The 22,849-nt window shown below is 36.8% G+C and overlaps 2 protein-coding genes across 2 annotated transcripts; both read right to left on the bottom strand.

Annotated features, from left to right (window-relative positions):
- Positions 1-573: 573 nt before the first annotated feature.
- On the bottom strand, positions 574-12,337 carry LOC101294555 (ABC transporter B family member 11-like). Its single transcript, XM_004298209.1, has 13 exons — positions 12,269-12,337; positions 11,999-12,022; positions 6,294-6,348; positions 6,002-6,177; positions 5,688-5,909; positions 5,371-5,609; positions 4,726-5,251; positions 4,279-4,552; positions 2,160-3,037; positions 1,769-2,035; positions 1,418-1,681; positions 1,027-1,320; positions 574-927 (listed from the first exon to the last, which is right to left on the bottom strand). Exons 1-13 carry the CDS (start codon positions 12,335-12,337, stop codon positions 574-576), a joined length of 3,642 nt encoding a protein of 1,213 aa, XP_004298257.1.
- Positions 12,338-15,477: 3,140 nt separating this feature from the next.
- Positions 15,478-22,827, bottom strand: LOC101294260 (pleiotropic drug resistance protein 3-like). The gene is made up of 24 exons (XM_004298208.1): positions 22,433-22,827; positions 22,178-22,301; positions 21,890-21,975; positions 21,581-21,665; positions 21,206-21,365; positions 21,041-21,117; positions 20,907-20,960; positions 20,725-20,815; positions 20,304-20,605; positions 19,933-20,214; positions 19,485-19,798; positions 19,162-19,322; positions 18,974-19,077; positions 18,720-18,870; positions 18,500-18,634; positions 18,323-18,396; positions 17,892-18,224; positions 17,488-17,778; positions 17,312-17,395; positions 17,068-17,201; positions 16,728-16,955; positions 16,380-16,551; positions 16,014-16,268; positions 15,478-15,870 (listed from the first exon to the last, which is right to left on the bottom strand). The coding sequence occupies exons 1-24, from the start codon at positions 22,825-22,827 to the stop codon at positions 15,604-15,606; spliced, it is 4,359 nt and encodes a 1,452-aa protein (XP_004298256.1). The 3' UTR covers positions 15,478-15,603.
- Between the last annotated feature and the right edge of the window lie 22 nt (positions 22,828-22,849).

Here is a 22,849-nt window from a genome sequence, read left to right as displayed (position 1 = left end):
GGGGTAAAGACATCGTGGATACTTTCAACCGCAAATCTTAGAGAAAATCTATGAATTCCTCCCCCGAAAAAGAAGGAATTATTCATAGCGCCAGTGTACCATCCCTTAAAGATCGATGGTCTTCTATACTCTATGTGCATGTTTGGTACCCAATACTATATTACATCTCCTTATTTGTTAAGATTGTCATGAACTCAATGTGGGTTGCCTTAAATTATACTTATATTAACCCATATTTGATGTTGCATGGTGTTAGAGTAGTTTGTTTGGTTTGAGGTTTAGAATGATAATGTTATCTAAATGATGATAAATTTGAGCACCCACAATAACACCATCTAAGGAGACCAAAATGAAAACAAGGTGCTACGTAAGCTCATTTATTTTAGTTCGGATGCATCAAATGGAAGTCCCACATCTTACAAAGCTGATATATTGTAGTAATACGAAATGTAATTTTTCTGGACAGAGATAAGCAAGAGGCATATATCCTTCTTTCTTTGTTGACATCTATAAATATCTGTATACAGCAACATATTATTGGATTTGATTTACAACGAGGGAACAGAAAGCACTCTAAGATGACGTACTTGCATGTAGTGCTACCAAAGAAGCATAAGTTCCACCTTCGATACTGATCAAAGTCTCATGCTTTCCTTTCTCAGCAATGACTCCATTTTTCACAACTGCTATTAAATTTGCACCTTTAATCGTGGATAGCCGATGCGCAACCACCACTGTAGTTTGATCCACCATAACCTGGTCCAGTGCATCTTGAACTACTCGTTCAGATTCAGCATCAAGGGCACTGGTGGCTTCATCTAGAAGTAATATCTTTGGTGCCTTCATTATAGCTCTTGCAATAGCTACCCTTTGCTTCTGTCCACCAGAAAGTTGAACCCCTCGTTCACCTACTATTGTATCATAACCCTGCATTGTTTTCCCAACACATCAAGCTCTAATATTTGCAATCCAATACTGTTGATGACTGAAAGAAATCAATCGAAAAAACTTCTTAATTATACCAACCTGTTGTAAACTACTAATGAACTTGTGAGCATTTGCCAATTCTGCTGCTGCTATAATTTCAGTCTCGGTTGCACTCCCATCCTTACCATATGCAATGTTGGCTCTTATAGTGTCATTAAAAAGCAGAGGCTCCTGGCTGACCAACCCCATTTGTTGCCTCAACCACTTCAGCTGTAATGTTTGCATTTTGGTACCGTCTAATGTAATGTAACCCGAGTCAGGATCGTAAAATCTCTGCAGCAATGAGATCACTGTCGATTTGCCACTTCCACTTTCTCCTACCAGAGCAACTGTCTGAATAATATAACTCAAAGTTGTAAGTTCAATATTTTTTTCATGTCCTGAGAATAGGTAAAGAAAAAAAAACTATAGTAATTTACACCAAAGTTACCTTCCCATAGTGAATGGTCAAGCACAAATCCTGGAAGATTGGTACATTAGGTCTATTTGGATACTTGAAACTAATATGGCGAAATTCAATTTCTCCCTTCAAGTTTTCTATAGTTGTCCCAGAGTTATCACTAGCATCTATTTTTGATTTCCGGTCAATAATTGCAAATAAAGAAGCAGCAGAGCTCTTTCCTTTACTTGCATCAGGGGCAAAGGAACTCTGTTGAGACAGTGCGATAGCTGTCATAGTGAGAGCAAAGAAAACCTGCAATCCAGGAGAATAGAATTAATGATCAATATGGACATAGCTGGTGTGAACTGATTCCCAAGTAATGCATACAAGGCTGAATACCCGAAAAACATCTTGGAACGTCGTCTTGCCTGCTCCAACAAGTCGTGCGCCAGCATAGAAACTGCATGCGTATACAGAAAAGAGCAAGAAAAATGATAGCCCAAAGCCTATACCACTAACTATACCTTGCCTTATCCCTGCCTTGATAGGACCTTCACATTTTGTTTGGTACAACTTGGTAATCTTTTCTTCAGCACAAAAGGAAGCAATTGTTCTAATACTTCCCACAGCATCGGTAGCTACTTGGCTTGCATCTTCGTACATGATCTGCAACCATTTACTATATCAGAGAATGTAGAATTGGTCTTGTTTGTAAAATAATATTCATGTCACTATGAGAAATCTTCATACAGTACATACAAGAAAAGAAAAATAGAATTTAGAGCAATACCTTTGCATTTGCACTTAATCCTTTCAATATCTCCATTTGAAAATATCCACTTATTCCTAGTAGAGGCAGCATAAAAAGCATAATAAAAGCAAGTTGCCAATTTGCCATAAAAGCAATAATAAAGCCAGCAATTGCAGTTGATGTATTCATCACAGCCAAACTGAGAGCATCTCCAACCAGCCCTCGCAGAGAAGCTGCATTCCCTGAAAGCCTTGCACCAATTGCACCACTTGAGTGCTCGGCTTCATCAAACCAACTTGCTTCCATGTAAACCACCTTCTCAAAGCAAAGCGATCGTACTCGTCTTATTAACTTACAGCCTGCCACAGCAAAAAAGTATGCTCTCATTGGATGTGCCAAGAGAGCTGCCACTCCAAGAACAACGAAGATTAATGCCCAAAACTTCGAGTCCTTTCTGAGTTGATGAGGTGGATCAAAGAAGCACTTGATTACGCTTGATATTAGCACCCCAAAAATAGGTAAGATTACACCACACATTGCTGCCCCTATAGTACCTAAAAGTAGTATTGGGATTTCTGTCTTATTTAGGTAAGCCAGGCGGCTAAGTGAGACTTCTGGATGCACTTCTGATGTTACAGCTGGAATGTCAGGTTCAGCAGGTGTTATTTCATGGATACCGGTCACAGTAAGGGCACCATGAGAGATTGAAAATGAGTGACTACGTCGACTACTATTTCCTATTTCTGATGACCTCTGACTTATGGATCTCAAAGAAGAAAGTTTCCGGAAACTTGAGGAAAGTTCTGGCCTTTCGTGATTATTTTGAGCCTGATGTTCTGATATACTGTTAATTTCTTGCAACCTTATTAATTGGCTATATGCACCATCTGGATCTTTAACTAGCTCAGTATGTAGTCCTGCTGAATCAAAATTATCAATATTTACTACAATAAAAAACTAAGAGTACTATTTGATCTTGAACTACGTACTAACAAAAAAGGGTTAGTAAAAATCAGGATCCGGCTCCTCTAAAGTGAGAAGTCTGTGAAGTTAGTTAAAGTTAATAAAATCTAGGCTTTCTATCTAATCTAAAGGTCTTAAGAATTGACACATCATTATTACATTAATTTTTCATTTTTAGTCTAACCCCAGTTAACTTCTTGTTAACTATATCGTTAACTCCATAGAAAAAATAGCAAAAAAGAAAAAAAAAAAAAAAAAACAAATTCTCGTCATGGCACTCGTGTCTTTCTTTTATGCCTGACTTGTTGTGGTGTTGCTTGTTTCTCTCTACTTATGTCAGTCTTTATTTTTGCTAGCCGCCTTTGATGGCGCTTTGCTGGTCATTGATGGTTAACATAATAACATTTAACGCCGGGTAAAGGAGGCATTGACTCTCATGTGAACAAAGTAAAAGTAGAGTCTGTAGAGCAGAACAGAGCCATAAACAAAGATAGTAACGATCTGAAATGAATGGGATTAATTTAAAGGAAATGGAGTTGGGCAAATAAATTTTTGGTGGCGGAAAATCAAAATGGTTGTTAGCGGAGAAAAGAGATGAAATTTTTATTTTTTATAGTCGCGCAAGAGGACTATATTTGAGGTGTGGGGCTTAAAATTTAAAAAAGGTGGGAACCATTCTTGTAATAATAGAATCTGAGCAAAACCCAGATGAGATTATAGCCTGCCTAGACGAAGAGGTTAAACTCATGCATTTAACTGGGTTTTGTTATATTCAATCTTTCAAATAGCCTTTAGGTTTTGCACTTTATCAATTAATTAAACACATAGATCAAGTAAATATCAAGAGCTCATTTACAGGAGGAACCCATTACCCATGGAAGAGTTTCCATGGAAGCATAGAGAGGCAGCAATGGAGCAAGTCAGGCGTCGAAGAAAGGCCGACAAAATCCCAAAGCTTTTTTTTGTTGTTGGGGTTAACGATAGTTACTCAGAAATTAACTGGGGTTTAGATTTAAAATGAAAAATTAATATACCAGTGATGTGTCAATTCTTAAGACTCTTGGATTAGATAAAAAGCCTAGATTTTATGAACTTTAACTAACTTTACAGACTCCTCACTTTAAAGGAGCCGGCCAATCAGTTAAAGTAATTATGATAGTAAGATATATGCATTCAATCAGTTAAATGTATTTACCTTTCTCAACAATTTTTCCACGATGTATCACTGCAATGGTATCAGCATTCCTCACTGTGCTCAAGCGGTGAGCTACAATGATTGTAGTCCTGTTAACCATTATTCTGTCCAATGCCTCTTGCACAACTCTCTCGGATTCTGCGTCCAGAGCGCTTGTGGCCTCATCCAAGAGTAAAATTTTCGGGTTCTTAAGAATTGCTCTTGCTATTGCAACTCTCTGCTTTTGACCCCCGGATAGCTGAGTTCCATGCTCACCAACCATTGTATCTAGTCCCTGAAGAAAAAAAAAACAAAAAAAACAAAATAAGAAAGAAAAAGGAACTCAAAGATGGAGTTGTGCTAAAGTCGTTAGAAAGGAAAAATCTAAGATGAACATAATTAAAAGTATGATCTACTTTGACATGAGGCAATTTGTCTATGAAAAATGAAAGTATGATCTACTTTGACCTGAGGCAGTTTGTCTATGAATTTATCAGCATTGGCCAGCTCAGCTGCAGCCCTCGTTTCCTCAGTTGTTGCACCATCTTTTCCATAGGCAATATTATCTTTAATGCTGCCACTAAACAAAACTGGTTCCTGGCTAACAAGGCCTATTTTCTCTCTGATCCATTTCAGTTGGAACTCCTTTAGATTAATCCCATCAATAAGAATTTCACCAGCTTGGGGGTCATAATATCTTTCAATCAAACTGATGACAGTTGATTTACCACTTCCACTTTGTCCAACTAAAGCAGCAGTTGCACCACTAGGTATTGAGAGAGAAAATCCAATAAATATTTGCTCATCTGGTCTTGCTGGATAACTAAAATAAACATCCCTCAGTTCAATATCTCCTTTGATCTCTTGTGATTTTAGTCCTCTGGTGTCATACACATCTATAATTGGCTTTCTGTTAATTGTCTCGAACATCTTATAAGCTGCAGCTTGTCCAGAGGAAAATGCACTCACGCATGGAGATGCTTGCCCAAGAGAGCTGAAAATTTAGCAATAAATACATTGATCATATTACATTCATATAAAGCATAAAATTTAAGATGTTGGGGATAAGAAATTAATGTAGACATTTATAAATCACATAGCAATGAAACTTACAAAGAACCAGTCAAGACAGCAAAAATAACATTAATGACATCGCCTCCATTGTACCCTTTTTCAAGTATCATTTTGCCGCCATACCAAATAGCCAATGCATAACTGCAGAATATAGTACAAAGAACCGTACCAAGACCCACTCCTGATGCTAAACCCTCTTGTACGCCAGACTTGTAAGCTTTAGTTAAGGAGTTGTTGTACTTAGTTATAGCTTTCTTCTCCCCGGTAAATGACACAACCTGTATAAGGAACAAACTAAATATCCAGAGAAAGAAAATTTCATGATATTTTTCTTGTTTGAAGATTTAATTGCATACAGTTCTGATTGAACCAATTGTCTGCTCTACCACATTAGCCCCAATAGAATAAGCAGCTTGTCCGCGGGATGCCAATTTCCTTATAGTGAGGCTGATGAGAGCTCCAGAAAGGACAAGAGGGGGAATAGAGGTGAGCAGGACAAGGGTGAGATGCCATCCCTTGATAAATGCTATAACAAAACCTGCTATAAATGTAGCAACCAACTGGATAAAAGTTCCTACCTGCAATAGGAGAATCAAAGAAATAAAAGTACTGCTAATTGTAGAAGGCAATAACTTGAGACTTTTTATGTGACGTGTAGTCAAATTCATACTTTTTCCCCCATGGCCTCTTGAATAAGCACAGTATCACCTGACATTCTCCCAACAATTTCTCCAGTGTTGGCTTCTTTATCGAAAAAACTAACATCTTGTCTCAATATTGTTTTCAAGTATAAACATCGTATTTGTGCAGCCTGTCTCTCTCCGGTGATCATCCAGCAAGACATCTCTGTCACATAAAAAATTACATGTAAAGTCATCAGTTTCGAATAAGCAAGGCTAGTTAATAAGCCAGATACGGTAATTAATCTAATTTTATGCCAGCAAGTGACAAAACGTGCTTACGTAAAAATGCAGCAGCAGCTGCCCCTATAGCCAAGTAAACGTACTTTAGTGCTACCTGATGAGGATGGTTAATTTATCAGCCACAGTATATTTGATTAAACATAGCAGCTACCTGATGATAATTGTTTAATTAATAACTTCTTCCATTTTTGATGAGACGAGTAATAACTTATAACTGGTGTAGTACTGTTGTGTGTATCCTCTTTCAGCAACATATATATAATAGACCAGGGAACCAAAAGAATATGGAAAGTTGAAGTTGAGTTTTCTTTTATTTTCCATATATAGTTGACTAATTTAGAAAATACAAGTTGCACCAAGTAATTTTGCATAAGAAATACACCTGTTGTTGCATACTTTCTAAGATAATATGAGTACCCGTTTAGGAAGGAATAGAGATGTGCTAGGCAGGCACCTACAGTGCATAATAAGATAAGATCTGCAGGAGAACAAGTTTTACAATTTAGTCAATAACACACAAAATAAATATGAATAAGAGAAAAGGAACTTGCCAATTTTTGAATGGTTGATGAAGATGGTGTTGCCAATAATCCCATATGAAACTATTGATTGGCAAGCTACATATATATAGAAGAGTGTACAACACCAGAGTTGCCGGTCCCTTTTTGTTACCATTACATATAATGGCAACTGGCAAGCAATCATCATCAAATTATTTGTACTTCCAGAGTTCACGGTATTATTGTATATAGTAATCTTGGTCAAGCTATTCCTGGGCATAAACAATTACTTAACAGTTCTTCCCTATGCGTCAACTTTGCGCACCATTTTGTATCATGAAAGATTTTCTGGGAATTACTCATCAAAGGCTTATTCCTTTGAACAGGTTCAGTAATCTTGTATATCACTACCATATACACTCTCGTTTCTATCTTGGTTGTAACAGAAATGATGTAGGTAGCCATAAGGCTACTATATATGGGACTGCTTCCGAGGTTTTTTTGCTACTTCTATGACAACCTTTCTACATTTCTATACTCTATGCTTCTTCAGATGCATCAAATGGAAGTCCTTCATCTTACAAAACATCATCCTTGCTCTTGTCTGTGTCCTGCAATCATTCCATGGCTGGCTCTTTTAATGCATCTCCATCTGACTGTTCTTTGTGATCCAGCCATGTTTGAACAGCAGTAATTGAACTGCAAGATATATTTTTGAACAGAAGCAACTAAGAATACTTGGATAGCAAGATATATGAGATCAAGCTGCAAGCTATGATAGGAAATCCGGGTCACCCTCCGAATTCCCTAGCCCAAGATCGTAACTGAATAAAGACAATAACCAAAATCAATGCAAGCGAACACAAGATATTAATGAGGTTCGGTCAAAACAGTTGACCTACGTCCTCTCCGGTGATGGTGATGGTGGATCCACTAAACGAGAAGAAGATTATAACTGAAGAACAATACGGTTCTTCCACCCTCAAATAACCTCTCTCCTCACACTCTTGATTCTCAACAGAGAACTCTTAAATCACCCAAACTTTCAAAGCTTGCAACTCTCGAATACTTTAAACTCTCAATTGATCCATGACTAAAACTATGTCTCTAAAGTCCTATTTATAGACTCTTAATTAGTCCGACTTACAATAGGATTTAGAACCATAGAGGGAATCCTAAACTTTTACTCCTAAGGATAAACTCTAAGAATCCTAGATACACTAGAATAACTTACCCAAAACCTTCAGAAGTAAAGAATCCAAAACAGACAAGAAATTAGTTTTGAGCCGCAATCCTAACAAGCTAGAAACAGTTATAAGCGCAACTTGGTCAATTTGATACTAATAACAAAAAAAGAACTTGCTCAGTTTTTCCGGATAATGGTTGATGAAGATGGTGTAGCAGATGTAAAATTATTAATTGGCAAATTACAGATATAGTAGCTAGTCTATGTGTAACATTGTAGTTTGCCTGTCAGTAAGACTAACAATAATCTTTGTTAAACTATGTTTTGCTCATGCTTAAAAGAAATCATCATCGAGGCCTTTTGTATGTTATTATATTGGAGAAATGGCATGGAAGCCATGCGTACAGTGGCGTAGCCAGCAATCTTAAATAGGAGGGGTCATGTTGTAAATAATTATTACTTAATAGGCATTCTTGTAATTAGCCGACTAGGGTTGTTATTATAATTTACATCATGGCCTCATCTCTATATAAGAGATGGTTCCCTACTCAATAATACACACATATTCTCTCATTCTCTTGGTTGTTTCTCTCCTTTCTCAATCTATTCCTTTTGTTTTACAACACGTTATCAGCACGAATAGTTCTAACGTTGAGTTTAATTTGTTGTTGCACAAAAAGCTCTGAAATTGTTGATCAACCAAGCAAAGGACGATCATTCAACTTGGTTCAGGATCATCATAAAGAAGCAATTGGATTGGCTGGCAAGCTTTGCACATTAACTAAGATGAAGATCATTCTCGCTCCGTATTGAGTAAAGTTTTCCAAATCTTAATTCTAATTCATTTCTTCAAGCCATGATTATATGAAAAGCTACACCACGAAGCATAAACCATATTTTGTTTATCCATTCAAAATTTGTATATATATATATATATGCTTATTAATTTGTGTAGCATATAGAAAATTTCATTTGATGCATGAACCACCAAATTCATATTATTGATCTATTTATGTTCATGTTTCTATTTTGGAAAGAAAAATTGGCATTGAAAATCATTGAACGGCCAGTAGCTTTCGTAATTAGCCACCGCCACCTGCCTAGTAGTGCAAACCAAAAGACGCATGGATCAACAAGTACATGTATCAAATTCAAGATCACCGTCAAAATCAAGTATATGCATGCGTTCCAGAAGTAACGCCTATAACCATTAATTTAGTCGTTTATGCTAGATGTTACATATATGGAATATTTATGCCTGAAGCATTTAGTAATACAAATGAATTAATATTGCTCTTAATGGGATTTGAATAAAATCCATTTAGAAATGTAACGTCATTTGAATAATGACGCATAACACTAATTATGTTATTTACGTATAAATTAACATATACGTTTTGTCAGTTACAGATTTAAATTATGTTAAATTCAATGTCATTAAAGGACGTGTAATTAATGCCAGAAGCATTTACCAAGTTATAGCACATAGATTATGCTACAAGATTATGGGCCAAATTATTGCACAATTTATGATAGAAACGTTGTGGTTACACCAATTTGAATAATGTCATTATAATTCATTATGCTAGAAGCATGAATTTTGGGTTTTAATTACGCGATTGTTACATAAACGTTATGCCAGAAGCATTTATCTAATTTAATACTTATGTGTAATACTAGAAGTATTAATGAGATTTGAACTCATTGCATTTGGTACTTAACCGCTGCATAAATGATGAAAATTTAGTAATTTATGCCATAAATTTAATGTCGGTTACCAAATTCAAATCGCATCAGTTTTATTCAATTAGTTCTCAATTATGTTATCGTTTATATCGATAATTATTATGAGTATGTAATGACACATTAATGCCAGAAGCAATTGGTGATGCAAATAAGTTAGTTTTGCAAGTAACCGCTACGTTATTGACATTTATTGGTTTAGTAAATACCAATTTTATTGCATATACATTATGTCAATGAGAATTAAATTGTTTCCGTTATAATTTAATTTATTTCGGTTTCATATAATTACTTTCACATTAAGTTTGTCTGTTATGATTTAATAACATATATTGCACTGGTTTATGTTACATTGGTGAATATTAATGATGTTTAGTCAGAAGCTTAAATCAAACATGAATATATATGAAATTGAGCCAGAAGCTCGACGTAAGCTGCAAGGCTAAAACATAAGCTCGTCATGTGTCGCCTTGAAGTCCATGACAATGATTATAACTCTTCTCAAACTAGGCTCACCCAGTTGGATGCGATGTTTAGGCAAGTACTTTTGATGATGTGTACTTAAGTGAGCCTCGCTCCACCACCTCATCATGGCTTACATGGTCGTATACAATTAGAGTTACCGAAAGGGTTGATTAATAACATTGCATTTCTTGATAGACCATTCTTAGCCTAATAGGCCTACTCTCCCTCTACGGGACCTAAAAGCCCAGCATACCTCTCAGATTGTACCTCGTAGGCTTGTAAAGTATGTAGAGGCTAGGTTTATTTATTTCACTTTAATTACAGTCAATTCCTTTGGTCCAACAGAATCAAACAAAAGGAAAATAATCTAATGACACTGGTTTTTCGTACCTAGTCATTATGTATGTCTATAAGACTCTCCAAATATTTTTTCATATTGGTTGTTGTTAATATATTCACCATATTTAATGTGTAATTAATTGCCAGAAGCATTTACACATAATTACGTGACATATTCACTATGCTAAATTAGTAGCGTGGAATTAATATCATCAATTGCTACATGATTATAATTTGAAAATACATGTACCTAATGAATTGGTAGTTCAAAAATGAACCGGTAGTTCAGAAATAAACCAGTAGTTTATGTATAAATCGAACATGTAGTTTCGATAATAACCCCCTTAAGAAACTTGAAGTTTCATTCTAAAATTCACCAGACATGATAACATCAGTAGCTTTTATCATGTTAATTGGTAGTCTCCAGAACAAACTATTTGAAGTAGACATCTTCCTTGCCTGAAGCAAATCATAATTAGAAAATATTGAAATGAAAATGCTTAATGCTCTAGAATCTAAATCAAAATTAATATGTGTTATCAATATTAAGGAACTGAGCATTCTCGTCTGGCTGATGAGGCAAAATACCTCTACGTTTCAGAAGAACGTTATCGAAAGGTAAGTTTATTGAAACCAATGCTTAAACGTTGAAACCACCAAAAAAATGGTGTGATATCTTTGCATAACCTTCGAATGTGTGGCCAAAAGCGTACATTGAATATATTCAAATTTATTAGCTAGCAGCTAAATGATTCGAGCAAATACTAGCTATAGTATTGGTGTTTGATGCACCTAGGAAAAACATATGATGCACCGTATCCTCAACTCAATTATCACACGGGCATCCCTCTCAGAGTAAGGGTCTTGTCTTTAATAACACATTATGTCAAGCTGCTCGTTAAGAATGTTGAATACTAGACCATCACATGCAAAGACTAGAATATATATTATCTCTTTATGCACAGAATGCAAGGGAAAATACGTGGACCTATCCAACCACCATACAGACTAGTTAAATATTAATGGTTTTGGTTGATCATATGTCATATTATTGTCCACATGAAAATGTTGTGTTTGCTAAACTCTCACCCAAGAAATAGAGGGTACACCACTCGGATTATCCCATAAAGTCTATAAGACGTTTACATCGAAGGTTTTCGATGATTATTGCATATCCCTTGGATTTTGTAAAATATATAGTTTCCTATGTTCAAACCTAAGATGGTCTCGCATATAGAACCTTGGTAATGCGCACCAAGCTTCTACTATTTGTGTCGGGCTATGCAATCTTGCATGCAGCCATGTCGGTCCAGTTGAGGCCCACTGCTACTCGTCTTACTTCATGTTACAGTTGGTGACTGGGTGTGAACCTGATGTTTTTGCACTTACACGCATTTAGGTTTGTAGTCTCCGTGCCAATTGTGCCGCCACAACGTATAAAATCGGGTCCTCAACAAAAGATGGGCATATATGTCGATTATGAACCCTATCCATTATGTGCTCCTTAGAGCCCTTGACATAAGATCTCTATAACGCTAGATTTGCGGTCGTCACTTTGATGAGACAGTCTTCCCGCCGTTATGGGGATATAAGAATGTGAGCGTTCCTTATGAATGACTTGTAGAATGTCTCATCTTGATCCCCAAACCGCACATGTGAAATTAAAGTGCGAAGAATTCTACTTCTAGTTAAAGTGCAAAGAATCCTAGATCTACGTAGTGTAGCCCATAATATGCTACACACTTCACTAGATCTAGTTAAAGTGACGAGATCATATATACCTGTTGCAAACCTATAAGGATAAATGTCCCCGTATAACGTATCGTCCCAGTTGGATGAGGTACGGCCATAGCGGCTAACCAGTCATAGTCCCTGCCCATAAGCGAGGTAGACCATTAGGTTCGAACGATTCTTATCCCTAGAATAGGGTAAGCTTGGCACAAATGAATCTTCTTGCCGTCGCAATCTCAAACCAATTCAACTCACGAGATAAATCCGGATTATGGGTTCGTCCTAGAAGAGACGAAGTTGGGGGACGCTCCAACATTTAAACCCACTCCCAAGAATAGAAAATCTCGGTAAATTTTGTGAGATATTGAATCGGAATGAGAGTTCATCGATGATATGTTTGTATTTGCGGTGGCCACCGAATTTATAATAAGCGATGATGTCGAACCTTGCTTCGTTGATAGATCTCAACGAAGAGACGACTGGCTAAAAAGGAAAGAAATAATCCAGGTCAAATCAGATTCCTTAACTAAGAGAAAGGTGTTATGGGTCTGTTGTTCCCACACCTACCCATGTTAAACCTATATTGTTTAAAGAATTAAATTCAGTTTACCCCCATGAGGTTTGGGAGTAACTTCATGTTAATCCCTATACTTTCAATTTCATCAGTTTACCCCTCAAACTTTTGAATTTTCCTCAAGCGTGACCAAATGTCCTATATTCTGTCCAAATCGGACGTTAATTGCTGATAATTTTAACATTAACTGTGAGGCCAGTATCTAGAATTTGGGCAAATCGGATCTTATATGTCTAAATCGGACCTTAACTGCTGATAATTAAAGGTCAATTCAAACGGAATATGAGAATTTGGGCACGGCAGACAGAAACTGAAGAGTTCAAGGGGTAAACTGATGAAAATAAAAATGTAGGGACTAACATGAAGTTACCCCCAAACCACAAGGGGGTAAACTGAATTTAATTCTTGTTTAAATGGGTATTTGTAAGGAAGCGTAATGAGAAAAACGAGATTGTGATATAAGTCTCGTTTAGTGGCGCAAAGATTTTCTCAACGCCCTGCGATTGATTACGAGGAGACGTACTTTCCGTAATGGATGTCGTAACGTTCTACTACCTTATTAGTTTGTTAGTTTCCAAATAACTGAATAAGCAGCATATGAATGCGGTAACAACTTATCTCTATGGGGATCTGAATATAGAGATATACATGAAATTTCCTGAAGGACTTCTGTTACCCAATGCAAATAGTTCTAGACCACAGAACATGCTCTCCATTTACTAGAGTAATTCACTTTATCAAACAATCCAGACGGAACCGTCTAAGTGAATATTTGCTTGGGGTGGGATATCTGAACAAATGGACTATGCCCATGCGTGTTTTAAGGAAACAAATTCCGGGTTTGTAATTTGTGGTAATTTATGTCAATGATATGAATTTGACTGATACTCTTGAAGAAATTAAGGAAACTGCAAAACACCTGAAATCGGAGTTTGAGATGAATGACTTTAGGAGACCAAATATTATTTTGTCGACTTGAAGTCATGCAAAGTGCAGATGGAATTTTGGTCCATCAATCAAATTAAATCTAGAAGATGTTAAGATACTTTGATGAGGATAAAACAAAGTATTTAAGCACACCTATAGTCGTCCGAGGTCTAAAGACACCCGTATTATCGTGTAGATAATAACGAAGAGATATTGAGACCAGAAGACTCATATCTAAGTACAATAGGCGCATTATTGTACTTGGTTAAATGGTCTTGACCGGACATCTCATCTTATGTGAATTTGTCAGCTAGATATAGCTCTGCACCAACACGCCGCCTCCGTAAATGGCATAAAAGATAATTTTCCGTTACTTTAAATGTATGACGGAAAAGGGCTCGTTCTATCCTAGGCATCATGGAATAGATCAACTGCCTATTATCTTTAGAATGATGTTTGCCTTGTTAAATATGCTGACACGACTTATGTAAACCCACACAAGGGTTATTCCCAACTGGTTATGTCTTTACTATAGGGAATACAATAATCTTAGAGGTATATGAAACAAAAACCTCTTTAAATCATGCTGAGTATTAAGTTATTCAAGAAGCATAATCAATGTAGTAGTTTTACCTAGTGTATAGTTTTCAGGGGGAGTCAATATTAGAGGGAGTATCCTGAAGCATACTCTTGACCATTGTGTACTCTTTTTGTCCTTCGTCCAGGGTTATTTTGTCCCACTAGGTTTTGTTACCTGGCAAGGTTTTCATGAGACACACATGTAATTGGTCACCTTGCTCATGCTGCATCTTGCAGATGCCTTTATTTGAAATATATGCATTTGCTCATCTTTTCCTTTCGACCACGGGTTTGTCCCACTGGGTTTACCGAGCAAAGTTTTGGTGTAGCAACTATTATGCATCTATCTTCCACAGACTCACATCTTATGATCCAGACTAAACCGCTTCACTGAAATCAAGGGTTTTGACTATCACTGCTACTTGTGCGTTGAACTCTTTTCTCCTTCGACCGAGATTGTTTTTGTCCCATAGGGTTTTTATTACCTGGCAAGGTTTTGACGAGGCAACACCAAAACACATATTAGGGGAAGCTAATGACAGAGAATACACCCATGGCCTCATCTCTATATAAGAGATGGTTCCCTACTCAATAACACACACATATTCTCTAATTCTCTTGGTTGTTTCTTTTCTTTCTCAATCTATTCCTTTTGTTTTACAACAAGTCATAATTTATTGTATATAACAATGATTATATTCAAAATTTCAAGTAACGTATATATTGCTTGTATTGTATTTTTTTTGGAATTAATCAATAACAAATCAGGTGAAATTTTAATCATCGCAAGCCAAAGTGATCATTCCATTCCTTTCTACTACATTTCTTCTGGAAATATTGCATATATTCATGAGTTATAGCTACAGATTAATGAATCGATGATGCCTTGTTTCAGAAATCCACCAAAATTCCAAAAAAACAGTAGCATACCGACAGCTTAATTTGTTCTCTAGGAATCTTCCAATTCAGAAAATCATCCTAAATCGATTGAAGTAATTTCAAAGTTCATAAACTATATCTACAAAGAACTAAAGAACATGGGGACAGAGAGGGTTCAAGTGATATATGAACTATACCACTATAGTATACTTTATAACTAATGAACAAATGGACCTATGGGAGCTGGTTTTTCAGAAACTGAGGAGGCTCATTTGAACCTCCTCGCACCCATGTAGCTACGCCCCTGGTCATGGGGTACTTGAAAGATAATGTATCACACAAAGAATCGAACCAGTATAACTTTGGTATCAGTCAAAAATATTGAAGGAGTTATTGCAATATCCACAAAAAGCTTTGAAAGGTCTACTATCTCTTTTGGAAGTTCAGTTTTCCAATGAAGTATGCAAACAGAGAAGCAAACACAATGGGGAAGAGAAGCTGAACAACAGCAACAAGGCCTAACAGGTTGTGGTGATACCCAAAGTAATCTTCTAAAAAAGCAGCAACAGTTTTCGTCTCTCCAAACACCACGATTTTTTTCTGCACATCTCCATACTGAGAAGTAAGCATCCCGTTTAGCGCCCATGATGTAGGAGACAAATAATATAACCAGAGCCACCACTTTGGGATTTGCTGCATCAACCAAAGAAAAATATATTTCAGTAAACGAGAGTAGTGCTTAAAAAGTATAACGGTTTTACTTACACCATTTCTATAGCAGTGGAAGGAAATTACTTAACAGAAAAGTATAATAACTTGATCATCCATAAACTTACTGGTCTCGGAACAATGAACCCTGAAAACAAGTTCACCATTGTGTAGGAAGATGATGCCACAATTGCAGCCACTTGAGCATTTGGTGTCAAGGACACGAGCAGCATTCCTAGGTAGTTGAAGTACAGTAATGTGCAGAACATGCTATAGAATGACCAAAATATCTTATAGGCAGACCAGTGGTAGCCAATCATCGGGTATGTGATGACCACGTAAAGAACTGCTTGAGTGAACGAGTAGGGAACCTCAACCAGGACCTGCAGAATGAACTCTACTAGTTGGCAAACTTTCTTAAAGTGAACTTAAGATATCATGACCAGAGTTTCTGGATGAATTTATAATAACATTTAGTATGAAGATATCTGAACCTGCGCGAATGAGTAAGCCCATGAAGAAAACATTCCTGCATATCTTTCTCGATACAGAACATTCCGTTCTGTTGCAACAAACGGTAGAACAGTTGAGCAGTTGTTAATGCCATAGAAGATTATTGCCGTGAACATTAAACCAATCATATTGAAGAGCTCCTGCTGGCTATGTCTATAAAGGAAAAGAAACATACATATGGTCAATGAAACTTCTTTCAACAAGAAAATACCAGCTCCGCTAGTTCAAAGGAGAGGCGTGCAGTACAAATTCAAATGACACCCTTCCACATAATACGCTAAAAATGAGTCAAATTAAAATTAAAAATTAAAAAAATAAATCTGACTTACATTTTCTGTCCTTGATCCCAGAACAGTGCTCCAAACAATACAGCTGAGAAACACATGAAAAGGATCCGTGCCAGATTATACGAGGGACTTCTCCAGTAAGACAAATTCTGTTTCCAAAAGCATGCCTTGAACTGCTCCCAACCATTTTGTGGATACCGTGTAGGAAACTCCAAATCCTTTGAACCAGGAGATGGTGAACTCGCTTGCTTGACTAACTCATTGTTCTTCCTGCAGGCAAAAAAGCAGGAGTCATGTCTAACTAAGTTCTCATATGTGCATGCACATGCTATATTCTATTGTTGAATCATACATACATGAAATGACCTAAGTATACACTTACTTATACAAGGCAGATTCCCTATAAATTTGTGCAAAATCTATACCAAGGTCAGCTTCTGCAAATTTTGAAGTAACTTCTAACATCCATGTTGCCGGATTGTAATTGTCTTTGATTGAGGGCACCCCAGGGATACTCTAGAATAAAGGAAAGTGCATGAGGACTAGATGATTACATGTTTATCAGAGATGAATCTTACAAGGAGTCAAAAGAGATTGATATGGTAGTAGATTGTTCATCAAACTACCTCAAGATAGTCAATAACCATTCTTGAGTGCTGTCCAAGTTGGCCAGAATAGATTATGCGTCCTCCTGTTTTCATGAGAATCAACTGCAGTGAGAGTAACTTGATTCAAGAACTTGCACATCTTAATTGATTATGTCATCTAATTTTCTTAAAAAAAATATAAAAAAACAGTTTACCTCATCAAATGCCTCAAAAATGTCAATACTTGGTTGGTGGATGGTGCAAACGACTGTTCTTCCTGTTGCAACAACATTCTTCACTGCTCTCATAACGATAGCAGCTGCTCGTGCATCTAAACCAGAAGTTGGTTCATCCATGAACATGATAGATGGATTGGCTACAAGTTCCACAGCTAGGGTCAACCGTTTACGTTGCTCAGTGGATAAACCACCAACTCCTGCCATGCCTACCAAGGAATCTTTAATCCCATCAAGTTCAATAGTTTCAAGAACCTCATTTACAAATTCCTGTGGAAGAAGGAAAAAGTATCATTCAGTTTCAAGTGTTTTAACTTTTAACCCAAATATTCAAGTCCAGGGTCATTAAAATAATCATTTTCTTAATTGAAAAGATATCATACTGCTTTGGTCCTTGAATCAATCTGAGACGGGAGTCGCAACCAAGCCGAATATACCACTGATTCTTCCACAGTTATTTGTGGAGAATGTATGTCATTTTGCTCACAGTAGCCTGATATCCTTGCAAATGTGTCTTGAACCTTAGGATACCCACCGATTCTTATTTCTCCTTCAATTGTACCACCGGTTTTTCTTCCACAAAGAACATCCATAAGAGTTGTTTTGCCAGCTCCGCTGACACCCATCAATGCTGTCAGAATACCTGGCCTGAATGCACCTGTAATATCAGATAGGAGCTGGAGCTTGTCATGCTCATAGCCTCCCTTTCTCATTTCCTGCAGTATAAAGATGGTAGAATTATTCACAAGGTCAGCTGATATAGTTTTCTAATTAGAACCTAAAGTGAGAGAAGGAAAATTTCTAAGAAGATTACCAAAGGGGTGTCAACATAGTATTGTACATCTTGAAATGAAACAGTTAGGGGCTCAAAAGGTAAAACCATCCTTCCTGGAAAAGAACGAAAATGTAAACTTAAACATCAAAAGCCTAGTGACTAGTGACCCCATTTTCAATAGAAATAAATAATCAATAAGAACAAGATCATCCTCACCCTTCTTAGGTTCTACACTAGCCTTAGGTTCACCAAAAGATTTTCCTTCTGCATCTAAAATGCCTCTGTCGTCTCTTTTACCTTGTAATTGATGGTACTTTTCATAAGAAATAAACGAAAGGGACTTTGCAGGAGCTGAACATAAAGCATAAGCAGGGTTAACAAAAGCTTGGCATACATTTTTGCATAGAAGACAAAGTAATGAATACAGCACACTTACACTTTAGGAAAGTTAAAGCCAAGGTGAAACCAATGTTGAATAGTAATGTGAATCCCATTAAAGCACCAAATGATATCCAATAAAAATAGTCATCGAAATGCAATCCGCGGCTTTCCAGAACTTGATTCCCAAGAGTTGTATTTCCAGACATCTATGATTGAATACAATTTCATAAGTCCTCTTCAAAATCCAAATTGTTCAATGATCATGTGGAGTTATACTGTAATAGTACAGAAGCTGAGAATAATTATCACCTTTTCCCACCTAGGTGCCCGAAATTCATTAACTGTTATGCCTATTTCTCCATATGTCAAAGGAGACAACCAATATCCCCACTTCAACCAAACTGGCATATAAGCTGAAACAAAAAGAACTTCTAAGCACGACTAGTGCGACAAATATCGTTCATGATAACCTTGAGAAAAGCTAATGGAGATCTTACACTTTGGCATAACAAAGCCACCAAATAACATAACAAACAGTATAGATGAAACACCAGCTGTCATAGAAGGACCAACAGTTTGGAAAACTGAAGCAATGAATCGAAACATGGATATAGATGTCAGGTGTGTAGCAAATAGTAGAAGGAAATGGCGGAAGAACCTGTAAAACATATAAGCAAGATGTAAGAACTGAAATGATGTCCAAAGTATCTAACACTAGCAAATCAAAGCAATAAGCAGGAACACATAGGAACATGATTACATTTTAACTGTAAGTATGTAATAATCTTATTAGGAATTGAATGTTCAATCTGAGACTGACCTTCCAACCTCAGGGGTGTAACCAATAACATAATATGTAAGAGCAGTCCAAACAAAAGCCTCCAAGAACGAAAGTGGAACCTTTAGGATGGCAGCTGGGATGGCATAAGCCCAAGCAGGGTAGAAACATAACTCTTTCTGTTTGTAGAAAACCGGAATTCTTGAGACAGTCATTGACAACTCTGGAAACCCATCAACAAGAAGTATCAGTAGTCCATAGAACAAAGAACCCATATAATAATTTCCATGGATCATGTCAATAGCCATTTGAGTTCGAAGGAAAACAGTCATCGTTATTGAAGCAATGATGATTAGCTGCAGAAGAAAGAACACAAAAATGCATCTTAAAAAATGTAGAGCAGATAGAAAAAAGTAAAAATGAAAAGATGCAAAAGAAATTACTTATACAAAAGGGCAGCAAAAGAAAATGAAAGAAAAGAAAAGGCTACCTGAACTGATTTGAAAACATAAATGAAAGAATTCCTTTTCATTAAAAGAAATTCCCTCCTTGTGCATGCTTTGAACAGTTCCCATTTAGGTAATGAGTATGTTTTAAATGATAGAGCATCTTTGTGACTTTGAGACTTATCGAATGGCTCTGAAAGATCCACATCTAACTTCCTGCCAAGATGGCAATCCTTGAATTTCTGAATGAACTGCTCAACAGAAACATAGCTATATGGTTTTGCAGTGTCATCCCAAAACTGTGCTTGATCTTTTCTAGAGATGACCTGAAGCAAAACAAGACAACGTACATTGATTCAACACTAGAAGTATTAGGATATTTACCGCTTAAGAAATGAGTATGATAATAGCCTACCTCTTGAAGGAAGTCAGCAACACCTTTTCTTTCTGGACACTTAAATCCACACTCCTCAAAAAATTGGAGAGTAGAAGTTCTTGGTCCATGATACACAATCTTCCCTTCTGCCATTAAGAGAACATCATCAAAGAGATCGAATGCCTCTGGTGCAGGCTGAAGAAGTGAGATCAATGCTGTAGCATCTGTTATATGCACAAAATGTTGAAGACAAGAAACAATTTGGAAAGTTGTGGAACTATCTAAGCCATTAGATATTTCATCCATGAACACAGCTTTTGCAGGTCCAACAATCATCTCCCCTGCATTGTAGAAAATATACCGAGTCATATTTGATTTGACTCAAGGAATCTGAAGTGCATGCATATATTGTTACATTGGTAAGAGAACTTGTTTACTGTTAAATCAAAATCAACGCTACCTGTAGTTAACCTTTTCTTTTGACCACCAGAAATTCCTCTTCTTATGGGATCTCCAACTAGCGTGTCAGCACATATATCAAGGCCAAGTATCTGCAAGACATTCATTAGTAAAAATGATGTGAACATACAAAACACTTACAAATTTCCTGATAGAAAGCACACTTGTAAGGAACTAGAATACCTTTAGAATATAGTCAGTTTGAAGTGTACTTTTCAGTCCGTTTACCGATATGGCCTGCAAGAGAAATTGTTCATCACATTTGGACTAATGGAATACATACACCAAGAAATTGCACTAAGGCATCTCAGGTATACCTTCATGTAAGCATCTACATCAGGATCCGGGACTATTCCTGCCTGCTTTTCTCTTCTGCTAACTTCCATCATAATCTCTTTATGCATAAAAAATGTAGTTATTATGCAAATGCTACTTGATAATTAATTCCAAAGTCATATTTTATAGCAACAAAGAATGCCTACCCGGTCGGCTTCCTACACCTTGACATCCTGCTGAGAAATCTAGTGTTTCCCTCACAGTGATCTCTGGAATATGCATATCATATTGGCTTACATAGGCTGAGGTTTTCTCCGGGACAAATTCTTCCAGTTTATAACCATTGTAACTAATTTCACCAGAAACCTGTTAAAACAGAATGACAAGTATTTTCAAATTTTAGCTTAGATTATGGTAAATGTATATTACCAAGTAAATAATATGGACCCATTCTTGTGAGAACATGACCAATCTTCAATTCTGTGAAGAAAAGCTGGTCTAAAGCTTCTCCACTTGTTCTGATTCCTTAAATTATGGACTGTTCACATCATACAAGGAACTCAATTCAAACTTGTACACACCTTGAGAGAATGGCTTAGCTTCCCTGAGAGTGCCATCAGTAATGTGGTTTTGCCACAACCCGGAGGGCCAAGCAATAAGGTCATTCTGCAATTAAGAGAGGCCAAAGTTACTTAACATTCTTGGCTTATAACTTTCAAATATCCTCCTTAAATTTTCCTAAGAATGTGGAAAATGTCTCTTTTGATGGCTCATTACTGTCAACATTATCAAAATTAAGCTAATCATAAAAAATTTCTTACAAAGAAGAGATACATTTCATCAAATTGTATAATAGCCACACACTATAAACATAGGAAAGAGAAACTAACCTTCCGGGCTTAATAATGCCACTGACATCTTTGATGATGCTTATCTTCGCTTCACGTTTTTTTGAACCTGCTAGTTCAGTGATGTCCTATCATAAAGATAGCACAGATGACTAATTAATTGAAGAATATAACAAAAGTATGATCTCATGGCATTTTAGTATCATCTATGAATGAAGCACTTCACAAGGGAATGCTTGAATTTCATCTGCACTTAATATCTATGAAAATCAAGTTTCATTTCCAATTTAGAAGCTCCAGAAGGTTAGTACTACAAATCAAGACACTTACTGAAATCATACTCTTTAGAGAATTCCAAAGAGTCGGTAGGGGCTTGCCGTGAACTACCATACAGTCTGCTTCCACACAAAGATTCTTGTATCTTACTTCAACAGTAGGCGACTTCACACCAACCCTGCAAGGCATGTGCAGATATGTTAACACTAGTATGTGCTTATGCTTGTAATGAAATATGTTAACACTAGTATGTGCTTGTGCTCAATAGAATGTCTAAATGAACCCCAAAAGAGAGGGGGAAACTGTTACTTGTCTATTCTTCTTTTGATTTTCTGCAACAACTGAAGATTATCATTCTCAATGTGTTTGATGAGCTTCTCAATGAAAACACGCCGTTCTTGAGCTCCAATCTTTGTAACATCAATCACCCTTGTCCCCTTGACATCTCCTTTTGCCGATGCGCCATCATGATCATTAAACAAAGCCGATGTGATCCTCTCGAAAGTGGGTAATCTCTCAACCGCAGCCCACTGCAAGTCATAAAATTCTTCATCATCCTCGATTCTACTGTCTGTGGCATTGACAGTAGAGGTGCTTCTGAAACTTGAGGCATGGCTTCGAAAGGAGGCTCTTATGCTCCTCCCAATCTCTGCCAGCTCTATCCTGAAAGACTCAATTTCATCTGCTCCTGCCAACTGAGCCATGATTAGATAAAGAAAATAGATA

The sequence above is a fragment of the Fragaria vesca genome, linkage group LG4 (assembly GCF_000184155.1).
Source record: "Fragaria vesca subsp. vesca linkage group LG4, FraVesHawaii_1.0, whole genome shotgun sequence".
In the NCBI taxonomy this organism is placed as follows: domain Eukaryota; kingdom Viridiplantae; phylum Streptophyta; class Magnoliopsida; order Rosales; family Rosaceae; genus Fragaria; species Fragaria vesca.
Note: the sequence above shows the minus strand (reverse complement) of the source record. Positions and strands in the feature narration are given on the sequence as shown.